This window comes from Protobothrops mucrosquamatus, unplaced genomic scaffold (assembly GCF_001527695.2).
Source record: "Protobothrops mucrosquamatus isolate PMUCROS unplaced genomic scaffold, P.Mucros_1.0 scaffold305, whole genome shotgun sequence".
Classification (NCBI taxonomy): domain Eukaryota; kingdom Metazoa; phylum Chordata; class Lepidosauria; order Squamata; family Viperidae; genus Protobothrops; species Protobothrops mucrosquamatus.
The window spans coordinates 263,247-288,879 of NW_015386647.1; the positions used below are offsets into that span (position 1 = coordinate 263,247).

A 25,633-nucleotide genomic window follows, 5' to 3' on the forward strand; every position below is an offset into this window, starting at 1 on the left:
GCCAAAAGAAGAAGAGGATTTTCTAAACCAATCTTCTTCAACCTGATGGCCAACGTTCCCATCGCTCCAGCAACATGCCCCAAACTCTTAACATGGAGAGAGAGGATGAAAGAAACTATGTTTTGATGCATGTGAAGGGACAACTAAATTAAGAAAGGGTACTGTAAAGGAATAAACTCCATAGATTTTCATTGATAGCCTATTCCCCTTTTCAGTGCTAGGAGGGCTTGGTAACATGATGATGATCTTAAGCCAATGCAGAAGACCTGGAATTATTTATATGACCATTATCCTAAGGTGTGAACTATACTAAAAGGTGTGCATGTGAATAAGAGTGTGTGAAGGAAGCACTATCTAACCAATCTAGCTCTACACAGAGTTGTAGATACATATCATCATCCTAAAAGAGATCCTCCAATGGGATATGAAGGAGAACAATATCCCTCTTGCTACAAACTCTGAGCCAAAGCAGCGGAGGAAGTACCACAATCCTTTGGCGGGCTGCCGGTTAAGCATGGCTAGAGCACTAAGCTTGGGCTGGTGGGGGAGAGTTTTCCTTATGGTGGTGGTTCTCTGGTGCTTCATTTCCCTTTTAATTATCACAATGAGAATCAATAAATATGTACATTTTATAAAAATAGGCTCATTTTAAAAAATCAAGCTAGCGTTAAAAACTAACATTTCTTATTATGCTCCTGACAGGATAACCCTTTAGATGGACTCATACAGTCTTCAGGCCCTGATTCAGGACAGCAAGGAAGTCCCATCGAAACCCAGAACGGCTCCAGGATTCTTCTTATCATGTATGAGCTTTAACAGGGTCATATTCCTGAGGCCTTCATAAATCAGTGGAAAAGGGATTGAAGGGTCAGGAAGGAATCTTAACAAAGCTATCCAAATGGCACAAAGGCACAGTTACTTTTAACAGTCTTCAACATTCACTAAATTCTTCTTTCAAGCTGAGTCTCTTCCTCAGACTGCTCTACTGAAGTCAAAGTGTCCTTTAAAGTGACCAGGAGTAAATCTAAGCCTATATAGGGTCCATGATGTCTGCATATCCTGGTAGAAAAAAAAATAACTGAAGATGATTATCAAGAAAAGGAGTTATTTAAATAGGAAAAAAGAGGGTTTTGTTTTGGCTAGTGTAAGTTTTCTTGGGTAATGCCCATTAAATCACTGGGCCTGGTGCCCAAAGGAGCTCAACCCCCTCAGTGCAGCTCTTTAGGCTTTCAAGTCCTGGGGTGGTATGAGAAATGTGGGCTCTTCTAGAAAGTTCTTCATTTCTCCATTAGGACATGACGTAGACCTCCGTTAAGCTAGCAACTGCATGCATGCGGTAGAAGATGCCGAAGGGCAAGCAGATGTCCACAATAGCAGCCCACATGGGATAACCATAGAAGTCAAGCTCTGTGGTGTTATCAAATTGTGGCCGGGCTCCAAATGCAGGCATAATCCAGAGCTGTTTGAGAAAGAGACAAAGATAACAGCACTGTCAGCAAATAAAAACAAGGAAGAATGAGGCTAGCAAGGCACAATACTTGATGCAAAAGATACCTTGAGGCAAGATTAAACACAGGACAGCATGATTCTAAGAGCATCAGAAATGATGACATTTAAGTAGAAATATTTAACTGACATGCCTCTGTGTTACTGAATCCTTTAAGGCAATGACCCTGATCCAAAGGAGTGTGGAGTACTCTAGAACAGGGTTTTTTAACTTTAGCAACTTTAAGATGTGTGGATTGCTGGCTGGAGAATTCTGGGAATTGAATTCTTGAGCAACTCTGGGTAGTTCACAATAAGAGCAAGAATTAGAAACATTGCCCTAGAATTTTGTTAATTTTGATTTACCCTAAATATCTATGCCTAATAGGCAAGACTCATAAATCTTGCTGTGCAGTGCCACAATCTAGTCCTCCTTCATGTCAGGTTCCCAGTACTTTTCATGAGTGCTAGATGCATATTTCCATTTCTGTTTCCATTACAGAAAGGGAATTACAGTCATGTCAGGATAAAAATGAGGGATGATCCATTATAATTTCCCTTGAGCTCTCTAGAGAAAAAGTGGAATATGCTAAAGTCATTCATTTATTCAAACTGTTTTGGTGCAGTCAAATATGTATGAAAAGCAGCAAGTACTGCAAGGTATTCTTCCACAAGTCAAATTCAGCTTCCCCTTCCTTTGCAGTGTGTGCTGAACAAGACACCTAATTGTTGTTTAGTACTCAGTCCAGCCTCTCCTCTTGCTGCTTCTGGTGGCCCTTTTATTTTAAAAAAAGGTGCCGCATTTGTATTTATTTGTACAGCTTTTAAACAATTGAAAAACAGCTTTAGGAGGAGAGAGAGATGGATTTGCACTTAATCCGCTTTCTACTAGCACTCAGTACTAGTTTTTCTCTTAATATACAATCTGGGAAACTGAACACAATTAAACAGAATCTAGAGAATATCAATTTACTATAACATATTAGTCAAGTTATGCACAAATGGTACTCTCTTCAGAATGCTAGTTTTAAGAAGGCCAGGAAGAAATGGATGGGCTCAGCTGATCCTTGGCCTTTTTTGATATAGGTATCACCTATCACATGTTATGTTTCATACTTCTCTTCCTCCCCTCGTTGTTAGCTGCCGGTGATGTGAAGCATAGTAAAAAAAACAATACAATGTCACATGTTTGGTTTCCAGGAAGAAAGAAAAGAGATCTCAGGTAGTAGTAGCAGCTCCGTACATTTTATATTTTCTAATTTGGTTTTCCTCAGTCTAGTCCTCCCTTCATTTTCTACACTACTATTCCCAACATCCCTAACTAGCTTAGCTGCAACTCTTGGGCATGTTTACTAGGAATTGGGTGTGTGTATATTTGTTGAAATTATAGTTGAGACAATTCAATAGGATCAGCAAAACTTCATGTTTCAGTGTGAAGGTGTTTTGGTTAAATAAGAGGAATAAAGCTAGCTGTATTTTTTGCTATTCAACAAGAACAAAGGAATCCTATTCATCTACATACTCTACCTATTGATGACTAATCCAATATTGGCTCAAATAACATAGTCCTACTTACAATTACATTACACAGGATCAGGAATAATGAGGTTTCCTTTAAGAATCTCCTCCTCCAGCTCACTTTCTTGGAGGTACTGATGGACCCTGTTACTTCATGAGGAACCTGGATGGCTAGTCCTGGAGATGATGTTGATAAAGCGTTTCCATTTTCAGGGACACGAAGTGATACAGCATTTAAGTTGACAAAAGTGAGCCCATAAATGTCCTTCTCCTGATGGTCGACTTTGCTTTCCCTTTTTAAGGGCTGTCGATGGAGGCCTTCAATTATGAAAATGTTCTGGAAAGTGTGCTGGGCAATCATCAGCAAGGAATAGGTCAGGTTGAGGGCATTGATCGTATCCCTTGGTGAGCTGGCCACAGTGGCCACAATAGAGTAATAGGAAATGGCATATTGCCCTAAGGCTGCACCCATTAATAAGGCCACATCAAGCGTTCTAGTTGGATTCTTCTCACGGTCCATGTCTCTTTTGTCAAATCTGTAAATAACGGAGCCACCCACAGAGATGAGGGACATCAGACTCAGACAGACAATATTGAAGGTGTAGTACATAGTGAGCACCTGATTCTTTACTTTAGATTTGTTTTTTGAATTGATCTGGATTTCATACACAATCAGGATGGCTATGCCAGATGCCATTATCAAGACTCCCATTATGAAACCCAAAAAGTAAGTCCTCTTGAAAAGCTTAAACTTGAGGTGATGGATATGGTTGGAATGGTGGTCCATGATGCGGCCAACGTTCTTCCACATTACATAGATCATGGCAGAAGCAAAAAGGCTGTACTCAATATTAAAAGGATACAGCCAAAAGTAACCATTCTTGAAGATTTGGCAGACGTTGCTTTTGCAGCCACAGTTGTCAGAGATGCTTTCTTTTAGATCAACTGCAGAGAGAGAAGGAAAGCAGGTCAAGACTAGCTCAGGAAGTTTTGTTTTTTTTACTTTTGATTGAAAATGACATTGATCAGAAAGTTTGAATGGTATGGAAATAAGAGGTCTACTCTCAGAGCCAACTCTATGATCTTTCAAAACTCAATGGAGGGAGGATTAAATGGACCTATGTTTCTTCCAGTATTATTCTTGTCATATGCATCATGCCCACAACTATATTTTTTTACCAGAGTAGAGGTAATCTATCTGCATGGTTCAATTAACTCATGAAGAGATGTCCTGCATTCTTTCTCTTTAATAGATCAAGGAGGAATGGAATAGATCTTTTCAACAACTGCCCCATCAATAATCTGCATGACCCCGCCACATTCCCACCTCTCTACAGAGGAACAAAGACCTGGCTTTTTAAGAAAGTGGATTTAGAGTTTAAGAACGGTATTACAGATTGTCTGGAGACTTGAAAGTGTATTTGGGCTAGTTGATTATATTTTTATTGGTTTATAATATTTATCTTATTCTTTTATGAATTTATTTACATGTTAGCCACCCACTCTGGAGCCAAATGGCTAACAATAGAAACATGAACAATTAAAGAACAGCTAGTCCTTAACGTATGACATTTAGTGACCATTCAAGAATGAAGAGACTTATGACGATTTTTCACACTTATGACCTTTGCAGCATCCCCATGGTCATCGTGATCAAATCTGGACGCTTGGCAACTGGTTCACATTGATGATGGATGCACCGTCCTGGGGTTCTGTGATCCCCCTTTGCAACCTTCTGACAAGCAAAGTCAATGGGGAAGCCAGATTCACTTAACAAGTGGCAACTGTGGTGATTTACTTAACAACTGTGGCAAGAAAGGTTGTAAAATGGGGCAAAACTCACTTAACAAATGTCTCACTTACCGACAGAAAGTTTGGGCTCAGTTGTGGTCATAAGTCAAGGACTATCTGTATGTGTGTTTATTTGGGGTTGAGAAAGAGATAGGTCTTGAAGTGTTTAAGCTCTACATTCCTTTATTTCATTTTTTTTAAACTTTACTGCCTCTATTATTTGGTATCTGTGGGACTGTTTCCCTGTTTGATAATGATTAGTGCTAGGCAAGAGAGAAGAGCACCCAACTAAATCTTCCTAACACTGAAAGACAGTTTTCCTTAAAGCAGGGGTCCCCAACCCCCCGGGTTGTGGCCCACTACTGGAACACGACTTGTTTGAAACCAGGCCGCACGAGCAACGGGCAAGTGCATGTGCAAGCGCACCAAGCTCCATTCATGCGAGTGGTGGGTGAGTGGTGGGCAAGTGCGTGCCTGCGCGAAGCTCCATTCACGCGAGTGGTGGGCCTTGCACTCACATGCAAAGCACCACTCGCACGAGCGGAGGGTGCTTGAGTGGAGGGCACTTGTGCTCCCGCACTGTGTGGATGGAGCTGTATGCATACGCCTGCCACTCCCCACTCCCCCCGGAGTTGGGTTGCCAAGGTAATGGCAACTGCTGCCTTAAAGTAATGCCCTCTGTGTCAATTTGATCATAATTCTTATGTTTCCCAGTCAACTTACTCATCCTGTGTGATATATTTGTCTCTGGTTTTTTTGATTCAGCCTTATGCACTGATTCATCTGTTACAGCTGACATCCACACCGCTAGATTGGTGGTTAAGATGAGCATCAGTCCACATCTATCATAGAAGAATGGAGAATTTTGGTTTAAATGAATAAGATCTATTCATTCCAAACACTCAACCCATCTCCTGAGACAGAGCAAGCAAACAGTAGTGATCAACCTTAACTGAACTACACTTTAAGGATAATAGTAACTTAATTACATTCCAAAATGAGCCTAACTCTTCTGCTTGCAAATATTTCTCACGCAGCTTCTTCCTTTTGACAGAAATTATTTTCAGTTGGCTAATATAGCATCCTTAGTGCCTGTCATATTACCCTGTGTGCCATGACATATTACAGAGCTAGCAATTGGCAAACAATTGTTCATTGTAGTAAATAGTGTAGACAAGGGGTGTCAAACTGCCGGCCCATGGGCCGGTTTCATCATACCGGAGCTGCGCCCACCCCATTGCCGGCAACGGCGAAAAAGCTCCGATACGTTGTGCGACATCACGTGACGTCGCGAGTTTGACATGTCTGGTGTAGACTAAACTGTAAAGTAGGTTTGATGTAATTTTTAAAAAAACATCTTAAAACTATTACACTACCACAAATTAAAGGACAATCCTGGCTGTGTAATTGTTTTTATTTATTAAATTTATTTGCTGCTCATCTTGTTTTGAAATGACTATCCCATGGATTAAGGATCTGGGGCTCTCAAATTTGGTAAACTTGGGTCTCCAGGTTTGCCCATTTTTACTCTAAAGTAAGAAAATAGTTTATTCAGAATTAACACCAGCTTTGATTTTTAATCTTTTACATTGTATTACCCAATGCAAAAAGTTTCAGAAAAAAAAGTCCTCCAGAAATCCTCCCCAGATCCAACATGACCCTTGGACAAGGTCTTTTAGCTTCATGTTGGACACTGTTGCTAATGTTACTATAGATAATGCACTGAGATTCTGCCTACCCAAACCCATCCTATTCTTCATTCAGTCAGTGACACCTGCAGCTTAATAAGATGGAAAGATATTTTGTTTTGAATGTTCTTGATACTCACCTGGTAAGATCCAAATGCACATGAACACAATCTTTGGCAGAGACCCACAGAAAATAAGTCTAGAAAGAAAGAAATGCAGCTTTTAAATTTGCTTTCTGCGGGAGATGATCAGCAGTCACTCAGGATGCAGAAGAAACAGGGAATATTTAGTTTGTCTCAGATAACAAAACTAACTAGTCTTCAACATATAGTGCAATTGTCAGTATAGCATCTTGTTATCCTGGGTATGAGCAGGATAGGGCTTCCTAGACTTATTAGAACACATTTTGCAGGATTTTGCTATTCAGGTTCTAAAACACAGATTATTAGAAAGGCCTGGTAATTATACCCGAATATTACCAGTATTGCTACAAATTACAACACGAATCTCAGCCATTTTGATATATTTCAAGATTTGTTACATTTTAGTTAGCTCCCACAACTCACAACCAGATTATAGATCATTTAGTGTTGGGAAGCATCCAGCCTGGCAGGAAGGAAGGATTAAGCATGGAGCTAGCCTGGAGTCACTGCGCCATTGCAAAAGGGATGTGGCTCAATATTCCTTGGAGCCTTATCTAATTGCTCCCAGGAGAAGGCTGCCAGGGTGGGAAGATTCCTGTGTTATAGACAGAACATAGTAGTTAGCTTGAACCCTGCATGTGTGGGTCTGCTCGTTTGTGCCTGACATTTAATTATAGTTGAAATATTGGTGCACACAAACCAATTGTTTTGCTATGCTTATTCTAAGGAACAAAATATTATTGCAGTTCAAGCTACTCTTAAACTGAAGAGCACCCTTCTACCATTTAGAACATACATTGTAACCATGGACTATTGGAGCTTTATCTAGCTTTTATTTTCTCCCTCCTATATGCCTCCCTGAACCACTTAGCATTTGGTTGCATATAAATGTGTTTAAATACAGAAAAGTTACACACTAACCTGGACAATTACAAACACAGCCTGCACAACCGGATACATGATTTTGATGATTGATAAACACTCGTAGTAACTGAAGTATCCTGTCTTGAATATATCCATCACCAATGTGAGGATCCCAAACAAGACCAAGCCACCTGTTTTGGAAAGCAAATGTCATTATCTTCCCACAACACGTAAACAATCCAAAGTCTCTAATTAAGTTCTATGGACCTCTGAATGTCTTCTACTCACAGCCATGACGAATCTTTCTCAGCCCACGAAATAAGGCAAGGGATGCCCCAGTTCTGCCAAAACCAGAGCCCTATTTTATTGCACTATCAAACTTGTAAAGCTGATTGATTAGTCTATAAATCTTGCCTTGTGCAAGTCTGGTGTCCAACTTTAATGTTAGGGTTAAACCTTCTTTTCCACAAATAATGTTCAGGAGCAGCAAAAATCTTTCAAATCCTTAGGGCTAGTTTATTCAAGAAGTAGTAGTGGCACCATTTCCAAGTTTTTGCTTGAGCCCGAGAGACTTATGGTATACTTTTATCATTTCATCAGAAGTGAGCTGCCTGCTTACTTTTATAATTTTCAATCCATACCCCTTGTATGCTTGTCCTGAATATCGTATTTAATCATAGCTTAGATACACACAAGCAAGCCTGATAAGACACAGCTTAGGAGCTGTCCGAACATTAGTGAGCTGTAATTAGAGCCTAACTTTGCAGAGCTGTGAGCAATTTGGATTCACAGCTTCCTTCCCAGACTCATTTACTCACAAGCATTTAATATTTTGAATCTTATAAATGTGATGAGAGCTGCTGATATATATATATTTTTTAACAAACACAGGTAGGACTGATGCACTGATAAACCCAGCACTTCTCCAGCATGACAATATTGTCTTTGCTTTGCTTTGCTTCTTCTCTTCTTCAAAGGTATACTTTTACCAGCATCTCCTTACCTCTTAGCCAGATAGGTCCTGCGTGATTGTCTTTGTAGGGGATGGCAGTCTGCTTCTTGGAGGTATTGAAGATATAGAACAGCATCCAGATGATGGCAATCAGCATCACAACGGTGAGCATGAAAAAGGCATCGTAGTCATGCAGTTTGACGTTTTTGAAGGCCCCACCACTGACAAGAGTGCATGCTAGTAGCATCAGGTTGATGGCTAACAGGATGGAGAAAACACGCCCACCTTTTTTCCAAACTTCCTTGGGGCTGTGCGGTAAAGAGACAGAGGAGAACCTATGTATATGTTGGCCAACAGGCGGTAAATGATCAGAATTAAAGCTGCTCTTGTCATCTTTCTGTCCAGAACCCATGATGGAATCTTCACGCTTGATCTCACTCTCTTTCCTCACAGGAACGTCGGTCATAGTTTAACTGACACTAATATAGAGCTGCCAGCATAAAGGAAAACAGAAAAAGAGAGAATGTGAGAATACTTCAAGGGTAAAATATATTCTTTTATACCAGAGTCCAGGTCTCCTTCAAGTTTAGGCTAATGGTGATAAAATGGTTAGATGTTAGGCAGATGGAATGGAAAGCTGAATTTCAAAATGTAAGTACAGTATTTTAAATACTACTTGAGCCAGGATTTCTCAATAACATTTGGATGGAATTTCTTATACAACCCTTTCAATTTGAATGAAAGCCCATTTTGTTAATCACATCTGGTTATGATGATAAATGTAACAACTTACAATCTTACGTATTTGTTTTCTTACCTGCCGAGTGAACATTCTCTCCTCTAAATATATCTTACAAATCAATTTCCCTTTTGATACCCTATTTGTTGACCAACAATTTAGATTCATTTTTGAAACTGAGACCTCCATTTTCTGAACCAATTTCAAACCACATCAAGACCCATCGGTGAAAAAAAATGGAACAAACTCTGAGCTTCCACAATCTCTTCTGGAGCTTGTGAGCCAAGCCTGGCTTATTTCTCAGTTGTTCAGTCAGGCTCATTAACACATAACCAAAACTACCAAGTACTTAGGCAGCAAGCTTCCTTACCTATTTTTCTGATCTACAAGAACTGGGACAAGATGTTTTCTTTTGGGAGACTATGTCTCCTAAAAGAACAGAAATCACAAAATGCCATATTGCAAACACTTCTTTACTCCTAATCAAAAGCAAAACTTATCTCAGGGTATCCTTACATTGGGGAAAAACAAATCTCCAATTCAACCCAATAAGGTAGATAATACCATCCTCTAAACTGGAACCACTCAGACTTCTGAACCCAATTCATCTGCTCTTCTTACATCACCAGTCCATGCATGTCCATTCAGAAGTAAATCCTATTGCAGTCACAATGGCTTAGTCCCAAGTCACTGTGTTTAAAATTAGGGCTGTATGCTACAATCTTATAAAACACGAGTCCCATGGAATGTGAGGGACATAAAATGAAAATAAAAGGTTAAGATCTTTTGCTAATGTTAACTGGACAGACAGAATGAGAACCATGGTTTTCGCCAAGCATTATTCCACCAACCTTTCTGCCTTCGAGTCGGCTTCTTCTTCCTACCACTTTTGCACCCGCTTCCTTTTTTCCCCCAGTTCACAACAGCCCTGAAATTTATATTTGTCCAGATATCTTTTGATTTACACCATTGGTGGGGTTGACAGGACTGCTTCATAAACATCTCAGAAAGGCTTACGGGACCCATTTTGTGCCTGAACTAGGTTTAGGTCAAAAACACAAACAAACACGTGAGAGAAATATGAGGATCAAGGTTACTTGATATGAAAATGGGAAGAAATCATCATAAAAAGCCTGCCAACAAAAGCAGAAGTGCAAAAATTTATAAAGTGCCTCATGGAAAATTGTTCTTAATTTAGAAACTACCTGTCAATCCTGAAGAAAAAAAAGTCTCTCACATGATACTCCTGCATGCCGTGTTCTTTAAAAGGCAGAAGGTAACAAAAACTTCAGATGCTGATGTTTGTATGTTGAAGGATGACCTTGGACCTTTTTCTATGAGAAGGTGTCAAAGATATGCCCCCCTCCCCAGTTCTGAGACCCCATTAAGCCAGACTTTTAAACAATGACTTGCTAACTAAGCTATAGCACCTAATTCACACATTCTGTTGAGCCAATATAAACCCCATATTGGTTCAATGTTATATCTAAACCAGCCACTACTTTTCTCTGGAGCAGGTCACTTTCCAACTGATGTGACATTCAACAGGAGGATGAATATTCAAGAGCCCCCCCCCATTTTAAAAACAGCTAGATTGTTTAAGGTAACATTATCTGCAAATAGCCATTGTCTGCATTTGATTAATACTCTAGACCACGGGTGTTAAACTCGCCATGTCACGTGTTGCGACTTTTTGCAACTTTTTTTTGCATTGCTGGAGCTGGGGTGGGCACGGCCTCTGTATGATGCAACTGACCGGCGGGCTGGCAGTTTGACACTTCTGCTCTAGACTAAAATGTAATTGCATAATTAATGGGTTTAAGTACTAAGCAAACTTAGGTAATTCACTAAATTACATTGCAAAGGTTAGTGGGCTATGTAAACAACCATTGTGACCTATTAAATTCTAGATTAAGGAGTTCTGAGTTCAAATCCCTGCTTGGACACAAAGCTCCCAGAGAGACTTTTGGCCAGTCACCAACTCTTAGTCTAACCTACCTTACATATTTGTTCCAAGAGGAAAGCAGAATGGGAAGAATGCCTAGGGAAACAGCCGTGAATTCTTACAGAAAAGGCAGGAAGTAAATCTAAAGATATAAATTCCAGGTTAGCATAGATATGTCTAGCAGTAAACCTAGAAAAGTGGCAGACGGCTCCAGCAGGCATTGGGGAAAGATGTTTGTATCTATCAGAAGAAAAGGCTCAACTGGTTGCTCCTTTTCACGAGGAATTTATAGTCTTCTGAATGCTTCTAGACTCCCAGCATTCTCAGACCACACAGCCAATGGTGACAAAGGCTGGAAACTGTAGTTATGGCAGTATTTCAAAGCCTGTTAAGTTTCCCATCCAATTAAAATTTGATCTGGGCAAATCAGCAACTGAAGCTTTTTAAGAGGATGATGGTGATCACCTGCTAAGGCCCACTACTGTTAAAGAGACCTTGGTGAAAAAGGGATTGTCTTCCTTCCATTCTTTTTTAGTGCAAGGAACAATTGCAGTTTGGAAGCAAATGTAAGCAATTTCATTTGAAAGGCTAGTATTTCTTTTTGTCAGAATTTCACATCTTGGATTACTTGGAAATTTGTTATTTTTACAGCAAAGGTCAGGAACTGTTCATTAATGTCACGTCACCTCTGTATCTTAAAAGGAAAAAAATAAAATAAAAACCATAAGTTTCCTTAGCTAGTCTTTAACATATCATTAACTCAAAAAGGCTGGAAGAAATAGTGCTTCTAGTAAATAATACTAAAAACAATCATGAGGAAAAAGTCCTATAAATAAATGGTTTGCCAAGAAATTGCCAAAATGCTACAAGAGTTTCAAGTTCGCATATTTTTTGTGCTGTTGCTTAGATGTGGATTTTGGAATTTATTTCTAATAAAAGGTTTTCCATGAATTTTATTTTCCAACTAGAGCAGGACATTTTAACTGCCCATACCATTCTCTTATAGATTTCAAAATAGCTGTTTTGGAACAAATACATCAATAGCTTTCTGGCTCTCTCAGGAAGTTTGAACAAACAGTTTTTAATGCAATTGTTAATTGATAATATATTTGTAATTAATCCTATCAACCTTCATTTATACAACTACCTAGTCGCTTCCTTCTTTCCCCACTGACTCATCCCTATTAATTTAAATTTTACACACCTGATGAAATCAGTTGTAATTCCGGAAAAAACTATGCTAATACAATGTATTACTCTACTCTGAAGATACTATCAAAGTCTTTCTGCTTCTCAAACAACAGATGGTGCTAGAGGACCAACTATTTCCAAAAAGGACCTTGTCATTCTTGCTTGGAATTCAGTCCGGTTGTTCGGTATTTAACAGCTAAAGATACTGTAAATGCACATATTGAAGCACCTGAGAGTCACTTTGGTGTAGTGGTTAAGAAAAGGGGAAACCGTGAGTAATAATCCTGCTTTAGGCAGGAAGCCAGCCAGGTGACCTTCAGCCCTGAAAGAAGGCAATCTTGCCTGGAAAACCACAGGGACCAATCCAGGCAGTTGCCAGGAGTCAATACTGACTTGAAGGCACACACCTGCAAAGACCCCCCCCCAAAAAAAAGAGTACATAAATGCAACAAAGATGTCTTGGGTGCCCAGAAAAATGAAGATTAACTGAAAGCTACTAACTAGTAAATACCAAGCAGCATCTGCTCAATCTTTTCTGAGCTCAAGAACAAAGCAGGATTGCCTGGTTAATGCATCGATGGGGGGGACCATATGGCTATGGGCTAAACTGAGAGATCTCAGCTAACTGTATCCATATTATTCCAAGAAAGCTATTTGGAGGCATCTATTTATTTAGTGCAGGGGTGTCAAACTCAATTTCATTGAGGGCCGGATCAGCATTGCGGTTGCCCTCAGGGGGCCGGGTGGGTGTGGCCAGGGTGGGTGTGGCCTACTGGGTGGGCGTGGATGGAATGGGTGTGGCCTACTGGGTGGGCGTGGCCAGCTCTACACTGTTCGCATCAAGGGTGCCTGTGGGGACCTGGGCAGGAGTGGGACAGATCTGAGGGTCTCTGGCAGAAGAAGGTGGGACCAGGGCAAGTGCCAAGGCATGGTCCACTGGAGGAGCCTCACTGTTCCTCTCAGGCCATGCAGGGGGGGTGGCTTATGGAGCTAAGACTGAATGCGTTTCAGCATAGATGGCCACCACAAAATTGTACATTAGCTCCCGGCCGGCCTGGACCAGGGCCAAGGCAGAGGGGGGCCGTTCCCTCACTGTTTCCAGGATGGCTTCGCGGGCCACATGAAACCACTTCACGGCCGCATCCGGCCCCCGGGCCTTGTGTTTGACATGTCTGATTTAGTATATGGCAGGAGGCACCCATGTACTATATCAATAGGAGTCAAACTTAGCTTAGTAGTGTATTTTTCCTTTAGTGTGAAATCCAAGTTTGTTATTGCTTAATAAATGACATCTCTGCTAGAATTTCATGCAGGCTGGTTTGTTTTTAGATTGATTTATATTGGCTTAAGGGAAGAGAAACTTAATTTAGAGCTGATGCACTTTTGTGTCTTATTTTATCTGAACCCACCACAAAGCTGTGACCAATAAAAGACCTGTGTTCCACACATTTATTTACTTTTCACATTTCTGAGCATACACGTAAAATATAAATTATAGCTCCATGCAGATGTGTGTATGTGTATTGTTCCCATCATCAATGCATTGACATGCTACTGGAGATTAGACTGCCTTTAGTAGCCCCTGTGCAAAGATGATGGCTTGCCAGGCATCTGTTGGAGATGAGCTCACACCTTCTGTTGTAGTGGAGTGCCAGACTGTCACCTGGATCCATTCTCTAAATGACTTCATAAGCCTGGCCTGGCATAGAACCTTTGGTATAGTGCAGGGGTAGGCAACCTTGGCTCTTTTATGACTCGTGGACTTCAACTCCCAGAATTCCTGAGCCAGCTGTGCTCAGGAATTCTGGGAGTTGAAGTCCACGAGTCATAAAAGAGCCAAGGTTGCCTACCCCGGTATAGTGGTTAAGGCGCATCAGGGTAGGAACCCGGCAACTGTGAAAACCAATTGGGAGACTTGGACCAATCCCTCTTTCTGAAATTTAGGAAGGAGTCAGTGGAAAAACACTTCTGGAAATCTTTGCCAAGGAAACTGTGGGGACTTGTCCATGCAATCACCAGGAGTTAACATTGACTTGCGTGCACCCCTCACCATCACACACAATCACTGGCCAGCAGTGATACCACATAAGGGACAAGAGAGTTTAAAGTCTAAAGTGACTGTGTAATAATTGTATATCTTTCTTTTTACTTATCCCCCCCTAAAGGAAAAAAAGGATGGAGGAATTGGTGAATCAGCATGGGGAAGTTCCATGTAGAAGGAGATAATTTCTGAATATTTTCACTCACTCTTCCAGAATTCTTTGGACGGGGCAGAGTATAACTCTGTAATAAAACCCGAATCCTGAGTCTGGATGATTCTCCATATTCTGAAGTGCTGCACTCTTGATTTAGCAGCTGTTGCTTTGGTAATTCAAGCCAAGGTTTCCAAAAGCACATTCCCAAGCATTCCCACCAGACAAGCGGCACAACTCCTGCGAGGGGCTAGCAAAGGCAAAGGCAAGAATTTTTAGGACCCAGGGGAATCCACGGCAATTAATATGCCTTCAATATGAGGAGTTCCTGCCCTCTCCGGGCAGGGAATCTCAAGTATCCTGGCAACGGAGCTCCCTCCTCTCTTGACAGCTGCTTTCCTAGAACTCTGTTGCCATCTCTGTGCCGCTCGCCCTCCCAGTGACATGGGCAGGCTTTAAGGCTACACCATGAATGACCAATACCACCGTGCAGCCAGAGATGGTTATCTGGACCTGCTGAAGGAAGCCACCAAGAAGGACTTAAATTCCCCTGATGAAGATGGCATGACCCCGACCCTATGGGCCGCCTACCATGGCAACTTGGATGCCTTAAGGCTGATAGTTAGCAGAGGGTAAGTCTGATGTTTGCACTGTTCTGTTTTGGTTTTCATCCAGGCCTTGGTGGTGGAGGGGGGGGGAGTTCGTCCCTTCTTTCTGGGTATCAACTCCACTGAACCTTGCAGGCCACTGAGATGACAGCAGCTTTCATTTGTACCTGGTGGCAGGTGAGATGCCCTGAGTTCATTGTTGTTTTGGAGAAGGTCAGGGTTTCAGGATGTGCCCATCTATGAAGTTCTAGACATATTGACAGTATTTGTCTCGAGACACTTGGAAAGCAGAAAAGCTCTGACTCGGATCAGTTCCTTCAATATTTCTTCTCCTCACCCCATCCAAACTTTTAACAGCTGAATGTTTTGCTTACATTGGTCTAGAACGGCCTCCATCACACCCAAAATTCTTGCAAATGTACCCACCCCTTGGGTTTTACTGAAAATTTGGATAGGGTGACCTCATCGGTACGATTTTTTTTGCTGTTCATGGATTGGCTGAAGAGATGCATATCTTTGCTGAGGGGAAGAAACTGTTTTGTTCTGAGCCTTCATTTGCATTACAATCTGAAGAAGTATTTCATAGACTCATTGAAAGTCAAGGCTGGAAGGGATTTTGAACAGCTTCTATTCCAATCCCCTGCCCAGTGCAGGACTCCATTTAGCATCTTAAGCATGTCCTTTCCAACATCCATTGAAAGAAGTGGGCTGATTAGGATTCTCAAAGTTGTGATCAAAGGCAGTTTCGATATAGGCAGTTATTTTCTATGATATAATCAGTGATGATATTAATTATAGAAAGAGTAGAGAAGGGAGGAGAAAAATTCTGATGAAGGTAACAGAATTTTGAGGTTGTTCTTCTTGAGCTGTAGGGCCCAAAAGCTGAGCTTTACAAGAGATAAAAGAGCTGGGTTATGGTAGAAGTAGTCCTCAAGCTATGGCCCCTTGTTCAGCAACTGAATAAGGGGGATTTATGACCGGTCTGTGAAGTTATGGCCTTTGCAGCATCCCCATGGTCACATGATTATGATCTGGGTGTTTGGTGCCTGGCTTGCAATTACAACATCAGAGCAAGCCAGTCATATGATCACCATTTGCAACCTTCCTTGCTGGCTTCCCACAAGCAAATTGAGTGAGGATGTAGCTCCTGTAAGTTGTTCCTCTTACATTTTCCCCAAAAAGTCCCACTACAGAGTAGAACAGGGGTCTTCAAACTTAGCCCTTTTATGACTTGTGGACTTCAACTCCCAGAATTCCTCAGCCAGTCACGCCAGGAATCCTATACTCTGCAGTGCCCCTCTGCTCATCTGGGACCCCCACCTCTTCTCACTTAATGACTATGGGGTTACAACAGCAACTGGGACTGCCAGAATTGCTGTTGCTAAGTGATGGGATCACATGATGTTGCATTTTATGACTGCATTGCTTAGCAGTCCCAATTGTCATCCTAACCTAAGGATCATTTATAATACTTCTATGTGATATAATTGGTCTTCTTCCCATTTTATAGATGAACCAGTGGTAATAAATCAGGGCTTGCCTAAGGCGAACCAGTGAGTAGTGGCATCTTTTTGAGCTACTTTCATGTCTAAAATATATTGCAATGGCATCACTGGCCCCCAAGATTTGGGGGACAAAATAAGATCTTCACAAGTCCTTTCAAATTCGTGATTTCACAAATATAAGATACATATTAATAAATGGAAACAATAGGGGTTCTCACACTGAGGTTTTTTTTAAAAAAAATATTTTCATGGTGATATTATAACACAGATTCTTATAAGAAATTGATGTTTCTCCTGACTGCCAAGTATGAAAACTATCTCTGATGTGCAGGCCTATGTCCCTTGTTTTTCATTTCTTGTATTTCTGAATTTTGCTGGATTCAGAACCTCATTTTTAAATATGCATGTACTAGACTGAATCAAATAACAGAATTCTCTTTAAGTGCCACAACTGGGTAAACTAATATTTTTCCTTTCTTACTGGAATTCATATCTCTTGCTTTAAAAACACAGCCAAAAGCTGTAGGATGAGGTGGAAATTCAGAAATCCATATAATTCTGCTCTGAGGTAAAAGGCATAGAAGTTGGTTTCTGCAGAAAGATGCTCTTAGTACCTACAAGCTGAAATAAATATTCCCAGCAAAGAATCTTTCTCACCGCCTGGCTAGTGTTTAATGAACTGGAAAAAAAAGGCTTGCTGTCTGTTGAAGAATATAGTACTAAAAATGCTCCTGCCCTTTTGGCGAAGAATCTTATTAGGAAATGATAGATAGTCCTGATATTTTAAAAGAAGCTTCCTTCATTGGCTGTGTTTTATTGGGGGAGAAGAAATATTTACAGGAACTTAATTGAAATAAGCAAAGAATTTGCAAGAGAGAGGGAGAAAGATTTACTATCTTAAGAAAAGCCAAAGCATTGAAGTTCAACATCAGTCAATGTTTCCCTTTTTAATTAACAACAGTTTCATTTTCTGTGTGGGCAAAGATGAAATTTTGAAAGTAAGATTCAGAGAGCTGTGGGCTCAATTATTGCTTTTGCCCTTTGCAAAATTTCTGGGGATTTTTCTGAGTCAAAATCAAGCAGCTGTACTGTGGGCACAGAGTTAGTGAGAAATCACATGGATCTATCAATCTGGTTTCTTCAAGGCCATGTCTGCACTTGTACCTAACAAACCTAACAAACATGGTCTGGCAACATCATTTTTCTGCCATTGCTCCCATGATTTTGATTCTATTTCATCCCTACCCTATAAGCAAGATGGACTTAAGTCATCCTTAGCTCTAGCATTATTGAAATAATGTGTTTGCTGGTACTCTGACACCATCCAAGGGCAGCCACAAGATGCGCAAAATATGCCAGGTTTGGCCACCCTTCACCAGTGAGCTGAAGCAAAGTGATAAACAGGATAGGGATTGGCATCAAACAAATTTTATGTTGGGAGACTTCTTTACTGGTTCAAGAATGGGTCTCACCTGGTATCTCTCTTGTTCTATGCTTTAAGTATGGTGACTGAACTGTATGTTCATAGCCCTTGCCTTAAGAAATAGGTAAGAAATAGGATGCAATATTCCTGCCATACATTACATAACAGATGGATGGTTTGTGTATGTAAAATCTTAGTTCTAGATTGTTTCTCTCTTTGATTCGTTTCCAATGAATGGAAACCAATCAAGGAGAGAAGCAATCTAGAACTAAGGAGAAATTTCCCGATAGTTAGAATAATTAATCAGTGGAACACCTTGCCTTCAGAAGTTGTGGGTGCTCCACCATTGGAGGCTTTTAAGAAGAGATTGGACAACCATTTGTCAGGAATGGTATAGGATTTTGAGTGGGGGTTGGACTAGAAGACCTCCAATGTCCCTTCCAATCCTATTGTTCTCATATTCTATCTACAGTTGTTTTTCATCCAGCATAGGCACTAGAGGGAGGCAGGATTCTGCCTAGTTCATTAGTTTCACAAAAACCATCTCTGGTGTTCTAATGAGGGACAAGAGTAGAATTAATGAGATGTCTGGAAAAAGGGAGGTGAGTCAGCATTTGCTGGGCAAGATCTTTGTTCTTCACTGCAGGCCTTTCACAGCCTCTTCAGTGGGGCGTCTGTGATGGGAGATACCAAAGCTGATGATTAGTGGAGGTCAGCCAGGAAAGGCTTCAGGAGATGAGACAAACAAAAGACAGCCCTCTCTTTTGGCAACCTCAATCTCTCTCAGACCGAGGGCTCTTCAGCTCCTCTTGTGTTATTCCTGAATAAAAGTAGGAGTTCTCTTCATTCATGTAGGGCATTCAGTACTTCAGATATAATCTGTCAAATCTGGCATGGGACACAATTTGGAAAGAATACAGTATGTATTGGATTTGGATCTCTTTGTAGGAGGTTGCAAAAACCTATGATGAAATCTGTGGTGTGTTTATATTGCTGACAAAGGAAAATTAAACACTTATGGGAAGAAACGATTGAAAGGACAAAAGTGATACTGATGTATAGATAATATGGCATAGACAATCCAGATATAGGATACACCCTGATACTGATAGGAGTGGTTGTTAATAGATTTGGAGTACAACTTTTTCTGTGTAAGAAGGAAAAGGGGCAACAATGACACATGACAATCACAGGAGAATTAATTTTTTAGGACTGTGTGGCAATTAAGAAATAATTTGGAGAAAATGCTTTGGGGTTGGTGAGGATATGAACATAACACTGCTTCACAACTCTTTACAGCAGCTGCATCTTTTCTCAGGATGACATGACTATCTTTCGCTGCTGCCTGGGAAACAAGATGGCTGCCATATTATCTATACACCAGTATCACTTTTGTCCTCCTCCTATTGGATTGTATCATGCTATCTGTGGTAAGAAATGCCCTTAACCAAGTAGCATACACTTTATTTGCTATAATACTTTTATTATTGTATTAAACAGATGTTCTCATTGATTGGAGTATACAGTAAGCCAGTGTAGTACAGGATTTTCTTACAACAGGATTTTCCCATTGTTTCCCAATACTTGCTGATTCCTGTTTTGGTTTGTTTTGCAATGTAATAATTGCACATAATTATGTTTTCCTTAACCTGATGTACTAGTTGAGTCTATTAGAGTTTTCCAGAAATGAGGATCTGAAATAAATGGGAAGGTGATCTCAAGGTTGCTTCCTCTACCACTCCCTTAACCGTATGGGACTAATTTGCTCTCTGTTTTCCGTATTCCCTTTGCCCACGCATATGGGGCGATGGTTAAATCCTGCATATCATTATACCAGACAGTGATGGAGGTTATGTAAGTGGATGATACCGACCTTGTCCTAGGTCAGAATGAATGATATTGTGATCTGCCCTGTAACACTGAAACCTGTCCCATTTACGGTGTGTTGCCTTGCATTTGAAAATTCTTTGGGTGGGAAGAAAGCAATAAGCCATCTCCTTCGTCACTCCAAGTCACAGCTTCCGATTCAGAAACAAATATTAATTACCTTTCTTCTGATCTCACTGAAGAATGATTTCCCCCAAAGATATACATATTGAAAGGGGTGGATGGGAATTATCACTTTGTCTGAAGGAATAGTCTGGCAACATTTCAAAGGAGCAGAGAAAACCTTTTTTCAGATAAGTGAGGTAGTTAGACATTGAGGTTTTATTAAAGAGTAGCAGATACTTTTAACTGTTTGCATATGTTGCCATTTGAGTTTTCTGGCATAAATGCTACAGTTGTTTGGATAACCCTGAGTGGATTACCAAGCACAAGGGGGGGGGGGGAATCAATGCACTATAACTCCTGGTAACCCTGATCTGAAATGGTAGGGCCTCCTGCTTGAGCAGGGGGTTGGACTAGAAGACCTTCAAAGTCCCTTCTAACTCTATTATTCTGATTCTGATCACTATGGTCAATAGCAAGGAATATGGGGGAAGAGAGAGTTTATAGTCCCATAAAATAGGGGAGGGGCCCCACAGGTATACTACACCTGTAATATCGAATGGCATTGTCGGTATAATCTTTTTTCAGTGCGTGATTTTTGACTGCATGATTTAATAGAGTTAAATAATAAATAATACAATGCAGAGTAGAGTATGATCTCAAGAAAGGGGCTCTCCAAATGCAGCATTTCTGCAGCAGAGGCACCGGCAGCCCACCACTGTATTTCTGTGTTATTCTCTTTTAGCAGCTGGAGTCCAAAGGGGTTGGGTGGGGCTGTTTTCCCATTCTCTCATCCTGCCTCCAGAGCCCTCTATAGATTTCAGAGCAGGTTCAGAGATAGGGTTACTGTGAAGTCTAGATTAGTCCTACCACCTGAACTCATCTAGTTACTTTCTGCTCAATTTGTCAATCTACTGTATAAAAATGCTCAGCTTGAATTTCTCTGCTGATTTAGGGCAGGAGCACACAGCTATTTATAGGGTACAGTATATTTATATACCCTAACCTTTACTCTCCCCCTCTGGATTTAAATGAGCCTCTCTTCACCTATTCCATAAACATAGATACCGTATAGTAATTACAATTACCATGTTTTTAGCTATTGGGAAAAGCATCTAACTGAGGAAGAATGGGGCATGCAATCACCGCAGATTTAGTGGGAATTTCTACTTAGGAAAAATGATGTCTTTATGGCAGGCAGCTGTTCCTTAGTTCTAGCATCAGATTTTATTTTTTTTTAAACAATGGATTGGTAAATGCATGCAGCATATACAGAAGTCAGTAGATGTGGCAGTTGGTTAGCAATTTGACAGGATTTTCCTAACTCCAGGAGCTGTCATAGTTCAAGGTATGGGGCATTGACTGAATGTTAGTCTCTCCAGTTCCTCCTGGTTGGCACGTGGGTACACTAATTGGCTCTGGTTATTCCCATCCTATTCTTAGAGTTTTGAGGCTAGCAAGTTTAAGAATTAATTAGAATTAAGAAGTAAACAAAATCAGCATCCAAACACTATCACTCGAGGCACGTGGCACAAATATATATGCATTTCTTTTTTATTTTATTTGCATTTATTGCCTACCACATGACTCTAAAGCAGGGGTCCCCAACCCCCGGTCCGAGGACCAGTATTGGGCCATGGCATGCCAGCAACCGGTCCACACAAAGAAGCAAAGCCCCATCCATGGGATGCAGGCAGCACACGAAACCACGCACTCTCCGGTCTGTGGAAAAACCTTTTTCCATGGAATCGGTCCCTAGTGCCCAAAAGGTTGGGGACCTCTGGTCTAAAGTTCCTCATAGGATATTTGAGCACACAGGTCCAGAGGTCAGTGCTTATAGTCAAATGAACAACTGCCCCGTGCCTCACTGACTATGGTAAGCTCATTTTGTCCCTCTGCACAGATGACCTCACTTAGTGAGTTAATAGTGATGCATGAATTAAATGGTCATATGGCTGATAATTTTCCTGCTTAATAATAGTGAATCCCAAGTTCAAAGGACTATCATGTCATAATACACTTAATATGGTATGCTGCAGGCTGCAGAGGAACCATAATTTTTGATGCTTTTTTTCCTTCTACAGTGAAGAACAGCACTATAAAGATCAATGCCACCAAAATCAATAAAAGTTGCCTTTTCCTCAAAAGGAGTTTCTATTTTTTTTCAATCTCATTCTTACAAGGCTTTCATGCTGTGTGGTGCTTATTGTGATGATGTGGGTGCTGGTGTAGTTACTTTTCCTCCAGAAGTCTGCAACTTCCTTTAACCACCTATGCTTCTGGGAAAAAAAAAAATTAACATAGGAGGAATTCCATCATGACTTTCCCTAGAGAGTTAATTGATGGCTGGAAAAATCACGGAGGCTGCAAATTAATGGAAGATAATAATCTACGGCAAGTCTGTCTTGCATGTACACCTTAGCAACCTAGTACCTCACGTAGGAAGATTTTATCAAAATATTCTCAAACTAAGCAGTGAAGTATTAAAAAAGAAAAAAAAAACATGGACAAGATTTTTCTGCCCAGCATGATTTGAGATAAATGTGGTACGATGTATTTATATTTCTAGGAAATATACAAGGGGTTACAGTGCAACAGGAAAAGGGAAGAGGAGAAAAATGACTATGATCTTGTCCTTTTCTTCTTCTTCTTGCACAGAGACATCACTCTAAATACACAGGCATTTATCCAGAACATTAAAGCCATGTGTGCCTTGTACCCAAAGCTTAGCTCTGGCATTTTCAGTTTCACTGTCTCTTTAACCACATACCATCAATAATTTATTCCTTGCCTGCAATTCATCAAATATTGATATTTTCCCTCAATTTCCCACTACTGATAGGTCAGTATCAAGGCAAGGGAGAGAGGGTGGGCTAAGAAAGTAGCTCAAATGAACTTGTTGGCAGGTCCTAAGTGGGTCTGTTCAGCAGGGAAGCCACCAACCAAAAGAAACTCTGCTCCCACGATCTCTTGTCTGGCTACTTCCCTTCTTGTGGGTCTTTGCGTTCCCCACATTATCAAAGTGAGTGAGAAATGTCACGGATGTCTTTTGAGATGTCAAGATTTGTGTCGAAATCCACGTCACAGTCCCTTTAGCACTGGTTAACGTTGGGAAGCTGCCCAAATATCCACTCAAAGAAAGAGGAATATGCCTCCTATCTTGTCCTATACATTTCAAAGAGGCTAAGAAGTATTGCAAAAGCCTTACTCGGACTCTACTATTGCCATGTTTTTCTACAAAAGCATCTAGGTTCTTTTTTCTTTCCTATTTGACCCGCAGAGCAATCTTTTCAGGCAGGCTGCGTAGAAAAGATGTTTAATTTAAGGTTGAAGGAGACCCTGGAGCTAATCTCTCTCATCTTAGTGAGAAAGCATAAGATAGGGAATTGGAAATGGGCCAAGTATGTTGCGTAAGTTTCTGAATGAGCAGAATATACAGTAAAATAAACGAACTAAATGTAAAAGTTGCCAAGTATTATTTTTGCAGTACATGAGGTTTGATATGTGTGCTACATGTGCTCAATTGTCTATTTAAATGTGAAATGCATAAGGTATTTCTCTTTTCACAGATACCGTATATACTTCCCAGCTTATAAAAGCCATGTTATAAATATTACTGTTGGACACCACTTAAAGCTAGGCTTTCCTCCTTCAAAAAATGCTTGATAAATACTCTTAACAGTTTAACAGCATAAATACGATAAAGTAGTGCCAATGAATAATGATAATGTAAATTATCTGTATTTGTTAGCCTTCCTCAACATGCCCTTTAGATGGACAAAAACTCAGAATTCTCAGCCAGGATGGCAGCTGGGTAAATGTTCTGAGACTTGATCTCCTAACGCACTCAGAAGGCACAAAGCAGGGAAAGACTAATCTGTGCCAGCCTTCTCCAAACTGGGTGCTCTCCACAGCTATGGACTTTAACTCCCAGAATTCTCCAACCACCATAGCCGTTGCTGAGAATGGGAATTGAAGTCCATACAACTGGAAAGTAACCAACTTATGGAAAGTTGATTTCGGTATTTTCTGTAAGTCTAAAAGAATATCTACAAAATGAGATTGCAGACCTCTTTGAGAACTTACTATCTGTTTCTCACACCATTTTAGGGGCGATCCAGACAAATGTGACATCTGGGGGAACACACCTCTTCATCTAGCAGCAGCCAATGGCCACCTGAATTGCCTCTCCTTCCTGGTGTCTTTTGGGGCCAATATCTGGTGTCTGGATAATGACTACCACACACCGTTGGACATGGCCGCCATGAAGGGTCACATGGAGTGTGTGCGTTACTTGGACTCCATTGCTGCTAAGCAAAGCAGCCTCAACCCGAAGCTGGTGAGCAAGTTGAAGGACAAAGCCTTTAAAGATGCAGAGAAACGCATTAAGGACTGTGTAAAGATGCAGAAGAAACATCACGAAAGGATGGAGAAGCGATACAAGAAAGAGATGTCTGACCGCTCGGACACAATGAGTTTCTCCAGCTACTCCAGTAGCACACTGAGCAGGAGATTGCCACACATGTCCATGATGAATTCCTTGCCGTACTCTCAGGCCACCATACAGGGCACAGCCAAGGGCAAGACAAAAATCCAGAAGAAACTGGAGAAAAAGAAACAGGTGGATGGGACGTTCAAAATTTACGAGGATGGGAGGAAAAGCGTGAGGTCCTTGTCTGGCTTACAGCTGGGCAACGATGTCATGTTTGTGAAACAAGGCACCTATATTAGCCCAAAGGAATGGACTCGGCGAAATGTTAGAGATATGTTTCTGTCTGACGAAGATACCGTCTCCCGTGCCATAAGTGACCCAGGTTTGCATATGGACTCCACCCATTCTGAAGTCAGTACTGATTCTGGCCATGACTCTTTATTCAATCGGCCTGGACTTGGTACCATGGTTTTCCGGAGGAACTATGTCAGTAGCGGTCTATTTGGGATTGGTCAAAGTGAACCCAGTATTTTGGGGGAAGGCAATACAGACAGGATGAGTGTTAAGCTTCACAGCCGCCTTCAACACTCGCCAAGTCTTAATGATAGTATCGGCAGTGCCAACAGCCTGCAGGAGAGGAATCTGGAGGACTTGCCCTGGGATGAAGTGGAACTGGGTCTGGATGACGATATCGAACCCGACACTAGCCCTCTGGAGACCTTCCTGGCTTCTTTGAATATGTTTGAGTTTATTTCTATCCTTAAGAAGGAGAAGATAGATCTGGAAGCTCTGATGTTGTGTTCAGACAATGATCTGAAAAGTATCAACATTCCGCTGGGGCCCAGGAAAAAGATTCTGGATGCTGTTCAAAGAAGGAAACAGACTTTGGACAACCCTGATGTCATAGAAGACACAGATCTGTAAGCAATAGAACTGCTCCACTTCATACTTGTGGGTGCCCTCAGGTCTTCAACATATGATGCACATAACTTAGAAGGGTACTTGTTACATACTCCTCACCTAAGTAGGGAATGTCTTAGTAGATCATGGTGTTGTTAGAAGAAACTCTGCCTAAACTTGATGGGAACTTGCCAACCTAACTGGTAGAATTTGAATGATAAAAAAGGGGTCCGTATAAATGTTTCAGTAGCTATGCGATGAATAAATA

At 41.0% G+C, this 25,633-nt stretch overlaps 2 protein-coding genes across 2 annotated transcripts; one reads left to right on the forward strand and one right to left on the reverse strand.

Annotated features, from left to right (window-relative positions):
* Positions 1 to 1,288: 1,288 nt before the first annotated feature.
* On the reverse strand, positions 1,289 to 8,907 carry OTOP2 (otopetrin 2). The gene is made up of 6 exons (XM_015815059.1): positions 8,493 to 8,907; positions 7,547 to 7,680; positions 6,623 to 6,681; positions 5,518 to 5,636; positions 3,062 to 3,948; positions 1,289 to 1,459 (listed from the first exon to the last, which is right to left on the reverse strand). Exons 1-6 carry the CDS (start codon positions 8,905 to 8,907, stop codon positions 1,289 to 1,291), a joined length of 1,785 nt encoding a protein of 594 aa, XP_015670545.1.
* Positions 8,908 to 14,976: 6,069 nt separating this feature from the next.
* Positions 14,977 to 25,389, forward strand: USH1G (USH1 protein network component sans). Its single transcript, XM_015815060.1, has 2 exons — positions 14,977 to 15,140; positions 24,144 to 25,389. The coding sequence occupies exons 1-2, from the start codon at positions 14,977 to 14,979 to the stop codon at positions 25,387 to 25,389; spliced, it is 1,410 nt and encodes a 469-aa protein (XP_015670546.1).
* Positions 25,390 to 25,633: the final 244 nt, after the last annotated feature.